Source organism: Mytilus trossulus, unplaced genomic scaffold (assembly GCF_036588685.1).
Source record: "Mytilus trossulus isolate FHL-02 unplaced genomic scaffold, PNRI_Mtr1.1.1.hap1 h1tg000024l__unscaffolded, whole genome shotgun sequence".
NCBI classification, from domain to species: domain Eukaryota; kingdom Metazoa; phylum Mollusca; class Bivalvia; order Mytilida; family Mytilidae; genus Mytilus; species Mytilus trossulus.
In genome coordinates this window covers 3,714,705-3,721,004 of record NW_026963290.1, presented here as the reverse complement: position 1 = coordinate 3,721,004, position 6,300 = coordinate 3,714,705, and the positions used below count along the sequence as shown (strand labels likewise).

At 33.3% G+C, this 6,300-nt stretch overlaps 1 protein-coding gene across 2 annotated transcripts; it reads right to left on the bottom strand.

The window, feature by feature from the left end:
* Window positions 1-280: 280 nt before the first annotated feature.
* On the bottom strand, window positions 281-6,178 carry LOC134698950 (uncharacterized). 2 transcript variants are annotated; one of them, XM_063560635.1, is made up of 5 exons: window positions 6,112-6,178; window positions 5,191-5,333; window positions 3,674-3,980; window positions 2,900-3,101; window positions 281-2,384 (listed from the first exon to the last, which is right to left on the bottom strand). In XM_063560635.1, the coding sequence occupies exons 2-5, from the start codon at window positions 5,260-5,262 to the stop codon at window positions 344-346; spliced, it is 2,622 nt and encodes an 873-aa protein (XP_063416705.1). In that variant the 5' UTR covers window positions 5,263-5,333; window positions 6,112-6,178; the 3' UTR covers window positions 281-343. The 2 variants fall into 2 exon arrangements, with proteins under 2 accessions (XP_063416705.1, XP_063416704.1); XM_063560634.1 differs by lacking the exon at window positions 6,112-6,178 and adding an exon at window positions 5,986-6,079.
* Window positions 6,179-6,300: the final 122 nt, after the last annotated feature.

The window sequence follows — 6,300 nt, the reverse complement described above, 5'->3', positions numbered from 1 at the left end:
TGAGCTTTTGATTTTGCCATTTGATTAGGGACTTCCCGTTTTGAATTTTCCTCGGTGTATTTTTGTGATTTCAACTTTTATAAAATAAAAAGCTAATCAATAAACAAACATGTATGAATACTATCACATTGTTACTGGCAGGACATGTGTTTAAAGATATATTTGCTGTTTAAGTATTTGTATTTTGATAAATAATCTTATTACGTTTCATATTCATATCTAGAAGGAAATTAAGACAAGATATTAGTTTCATGATATTTTTTTATGTTTTAATCTCACATGTACATTTGAAAGCACTTTGGTATCCCAATACATATTAAACACAAATAGCACTACACATGAATTATGAGGTATAAGTCCGAGACACTTCCGTAGGAAGTACATATTCAACAGCCTGTTCATGACGTAATGTTTGATTTCCCATGTCCATGTAAATTTCTTCGTTCGGATTATAAATAGTCTTATCTAAGTCTGATGGTTCTGTTACGAAATCCGATTGAATAAAAGAGTTGTCTGTAGATAAACCAAAACTTGAGCTTATAACTCCAATGTGAAATATATCGAATGGATCCGATGCATTAAGTTCCGGTATACTATCAAGTGTTTCTGAATTTTCATCCTCGGGCGGTATAGCGTTTGTAAAATCTGCTATTCTTGGAAATGGATTCCAAACGTCACCACTTTCAGCAGCATTCATATCTTTTTGATCCTCTGGGACGCTGATATCAGTTGCAAAGTCAATAAAATCCGGCTCCTCAGGCTGTGATATTGAAACAGGAGTCAGTATATCTGAATGTTTTGGAATTAACTCGTCGTTTAAATCTCCTGTCAAAAGATCGACAGCTCTTTGTGTTAAACGACGCCTGTCTTGTACCATTAAATCAATAGAACTACTACTTCTCCTAAAAGAGCGACATTTTGATATTGCATTAGTGTCCGTTCCAGATTCGTCTTTATTTACTTGGCTATAAATCGGATCATACACTGAGTTCAAACCCATGTTAGAAGCAGCAGCCATCGGCCAATTCTGTACTGTAACAATACTATCGTTAAAAAGTTCAGGCTTTTTTGAAGGTCTGTCTTCATACGAACGTGCTCTAGGTCTAACGGAAGAGAATACTCCTGCGTCTGGAACAGATGTATACAATTCATTGTTGCCGGAAACAGCGCTGCTTGGTAGCGGCCATTTTGGTCTGTTGCTTATTGAAGTGGTATTCAGTTTATCTTCGTCGCCTTCTGATGTGTTTGATGAAGTAGATGATATCGAACTTGTTCGACCTCGTGTTACAGTCCTGAACATTTCTTGTATTGCTGTTGTTTTCTTATCTTTTGTTTTCGTGCTTTTAGACCGAATTTTTCGCCTCACTGGCAACGTAGAAGGTCTGTCGGGTAGTGATGGGGGTACTTCAGAAGGATTTATTTTTGGATCATAACCGAGATGTTTACTTAGGTTTTTCCTATATTTGTCTAAATCCTCATATAAATTTTCCTTCTTTTCCGGTTCGCTCGGAACATGTATTGTGTCAACTTCAGCATCCCAATAAATACTTGCATAATTGCTATTGTTACTGATCTTTCGGGTTACAGGTATAGTATCGTCTTTTACTGATGCTTCTTCTATAACTTTTGAATACGGCACGAAGGTGTCCTTAGACGTTTGTGAATTTTCCGTCACTACAAATATACCCCCTATTGATGCTGAAATTTCTGGTTTGATAATCGACGTTGATATTCCACTATCAAACGAATTGTTACTTATATGCGTTCGCCGTTTGTTTTCATCTACGCATGTTGAGTCTGTGACGGATTGAGCAAAACCAGAATCACAAGAGCAGACAGATGTCGATCTGTGAAAGTCGTCGCCATTTTCTACACAACCTGACGCGGATCTGGCTTTGACATCAATGTTTGTTTGTTCGCTTTCATTTTGAACTGTTTCTACATGACTGTATCCTGACTGATCGATTTTCACTTCAATGTTTCTTCCATTGTCTTTACTCACTGTTAGCGTTGATACTATCTTTGTTTCATTTGCACGACTGTTTGTAATATTTAAAGAATTGTATTCATCCGCAGAGGTAGAACTATTTTCGCTACTGCTCCTGCTTCTTGTGGGAATAGAGTCGACTGTTGAGACACTCATAGTGCTGCTATTCTGTGTATCGTTACTCCTGATAAGGAGACTTTGGAAACTTTTATCATTTGAAGAGGTGGATGAGTTGCCTTGTACAATGGTATACGATGATTCAGAATTAGAATTAGGATTTCGTTTTCTTTGCGTCCTCAACTGTATCGCTTTTTGAATGTTCTGTTTTATGACAGCTAATATATCGGGTACACAAGTTGATCTAAACCGGAAATTTGCTTCTCCAAATTCAGAAATCCTGAAATAGAATAATATATTTTTTTTAATGTTACTCAATTTTGAAATTGTTTAAACTATGACATGAAATTTTACAAGGACAACACCAAGTTGACGTGATATTGAACTTCAAAGCAGTCAATGTGCTTGTTTGCGGGTGACCGTTAATCAGGCATACTTTTCTAGACACATTTGGTCCTGCTTCTAGCCTATTAGTTGAAGAGTCGCAACTACCAATTTTCGACTCTTAAATTTGATACGTACGACATTTGAAAAAAAAATCCTCTTCTGACTCGACACCACATTCACACACAAAGTAGAACACTGAAGTGTTTAACTAAAGCAAATTTCAAATTGAATGTAAATTGTTGCAAATACACTTTTGCCATGAAATGTCATCTTCAGATGATGAAACGGACACAAAACAAGCAAACTTTCACATGTATTGAGTAAGTTGTTAATAGATGTCTTAGTGACTTACTAATATCATAAAATCGTTATAAATTAAAAGAATAATACATTATGAATAAAACTTACGATCCTGTTTCTATGATGAGAATGTTAACATCAATTTTATCCATGAAGAATCTTTTTATAAAGTTTAAGTTCCACTCGTGTATAGAATTGTCCTCGATAGATTTGATGGTGATGATTTCTGGAGTGACGGTCAACCAATAATCTCCGGACAATGACCAAGTCTTTGCGTCATCGTTCTGTTCAGCAGTCACATGAAATGTATCTGAAAAAAGATCTTATCTGTTAAAACATTGTAAGAAAATATAAACTTGATAATAAAACGAGAGATCCAAAAAAATATTCAAAAGTAAAGACCTATTGTATTTTGTTTTTCAATCAAAAAAATGCTTTTAAGACTGTTATGTATTATGTTATTAATTGGCATGTCAATTATTTGTTGTAAGTAAGTAATGGGTGTTAACTGATGATGACTCTTGTTTAACACTTTCTTCAATTTTTAATCGTTTGTTTGTTATAAAACTGTTATAAGTGTCAAATGTTGTTATACTAACAATGGGCGTCTCATTTTTCACTAGTTCAAAACAATTAATTTAAAAGTTTGCAAATGAATCATTTTATTATATTCATAACGTTTATTTTGTCGCTGAGCTTGAAATTGTATGTGTGAAAATATCGAATACTTTAGAACGTCAGTGATATCACAGTGTCGGATCCAGGGAGGGGCAGTTCCGAGGGTTGGACCCCACTTCTTTAAAGTTCATAAATAAAGACATCCGAAAACCACAATTCAACTTGAGCCCAAATAAGCAATGCATGTCCGAAAAAGTTACGTACCACCAGGTGGCTTGTTTTCATCTGGCCAGAAAAGTTCTTTCAAAGAAGTCATCCAGTCGTTTGTTTCTTTTTCTGTCATTGCTGACAACATCAAAGCAGGCGCTTCCTGTACAATTTGGAACGCCAGAGGGCGTGTCTTTGACTTGGCTGTTTCTACTGAGGTGACATGGTCAAATATGTATGCTTGCTTGTCACTTGTTGTTAGTTTTGAATCATCTTCGTCATTGTAGAGCAAGAACTTTGCTGCAAAGGTTCCAGCTGCTAAGTCTGTCATCTTGTGAACTACAACAAACTTTTTCTTCCATGTCTGAAATAAAAGACGAATACATGTAAATGGAGAAATGAGTAATTTCACGACCTAGTTATATATTTAAAATTTCGACATAAGAATTTATTATATATGCAGAAATACGGATTTTTTGTTTTGTTTTGTTTTTGATTGATTGATTGATAAAATGATTTATCATCAATTTATTTGAACTTATTCATTATTATAGCTATGTTTATATTTGTTTTCATTCACTTATTTTTATACACTATAGTTTTACCTCGACTAAATGTTTGATAATTGCACAGATGTTTAGAAGATTACTGGTTCATAATTACATAAACCGTTATTTTTTCAGAGCGATTTCATGTGGCTTTCAATGGAAGATTACTTTTGAAGTCAAATTGTATTAAGATGGTTTTATTATAATTTAAGTAGTATCACTCGAACCCCACACTGGTGATGATCGTTTCATGTTAATATAGTTTTAACAAGGAACACTCTCAGGAAGCAGAGGGTTGGAAAATATCTTTTCTTGTAAGATTAAAAGGTGCAGTTTATTGTATACTGCATCAAGATTATTAAGTGGTTTGCATGCTCAAAATTTTTACTGTCTTTGAGAGAAGAGTATTTTATTTCTTATGTAATTGTTTATTGTCATTGGTGAAATCTTTCTGTGAAATCCGTAAGATATATGAGTCACATATATTTCGAAAGCAAACTTGGACCATTTTTCAACAAGGAATTACCAATACTGATGCACATTTTGAAAGAAATCTTTTTTCTTATGGTATTTTATGGCATCCAGTCCTTGTAATAGTTTTGATGTTTGCTCTAATTTCTTGTAGGAATACCTAATACCCGTACAAGTTTCATGAATGCTTTTTTTTTTAAAACTGATTGATTGATGTGTGTTTCCATAACGCATAGAAGAAATATCTCATGCATATCCAGGACAAGATCAAATTATACACTTACAAAAAAAAAAGATTCGATGCACGGTGTCTTGAAAATAGTATGGAAAATAAGGTCACATTTGGTATGTCAGAAATACGCCTTGACCATCTCCAGACCAATCTGACAAAAAGCCCGCAATATTGAGGCACAGAGTATTAGAGTTTTTCTCTTCTAAGGAAAGTAAAATATCTAATTCAACCTATATCATAGTAGTGCTGCTGCATACATTTCATTCAAATTTTAAGTTTAAGAATTGAATTACCATTGTTAAAATAATTATAAAAAATCTTACCTTTAATTTTCGTCCTTTAATATTTGACGGTTGTTTAACCTCGAGATATCCAGATTTCGATAATCCAACCATTGTTAATAAATTTATTCGTGAACTGTCCACAACATTAACCTGTTTCACATATAAATCTGTATTGTATATTTCTGAAAATAAAGATAAAACTGTCATGTGACCTGTGTAGGTACGATCTAACCGTGCTGGCCAACTACTGGCAACATCGCCGATTATCTACGTTATCAAATAATTATTTTATTTTTATCAACTTAGCAAATATGAAGATGCAGGTTAATTGTTCACGTAAAGTACTGTAATAAGATGTGGATGGACCTTAAAATGATCGTGTTTACAATTACTAGTGACAAACATTGATCTCAGAGAGTATTTGTTGTGAAAATTAGTGAAATACACGATCGAAGTCTAAATCAAACCACAACCGAAATAATCGCATTCTTGACCACAAATTTCGATAAATAGTTTAGATTAGTTTATAGTGGACTTTAGAAAAGGTGAAGTGGACAAATTACAGAAATGCGTAGTCATGTAAACAACACAGTTTAAATTCACATAAACAATAAAAAGAACCCAGAAATTATTAAGATATGTTGGGTATACGTAAATATGACAACCACCAACGAAACAATTATAATAATTAAACATATCATTTTGCTTTAAAATTTTCTTCTAAATGGAAGTTTGGTATATTAGAAAATGATACTTAGCTGCGTTTTCATTCATCTTCAAATACATTCTTCTTTTTATTTAAGAAATTCATTCTTTAAAGAAATATTAACTTACCTCCCATAATGGAAATGATATATTATCAAATAAATAAATTATTAAAATATTAAATAATCATACAAAGACGTCAACAACTTATTCTAAAAATAATCAACAATTATAAATCGGAAATATTTTATATACTTTTAAATTGAAATGTTCAACTCATATCCTGTCAGTAGTTCATGTGAACTGTATCCGTTAGTGTCATTGCCTACATTTAAATATATATGTAATATAGACGTCATATATAGATCTGTTCAGTGTGTCAGCGTCCGTGTTCTGTCATTCTGAACTGTACGCGATGCTAGCGCGTGCATTGATGTCAGTCAG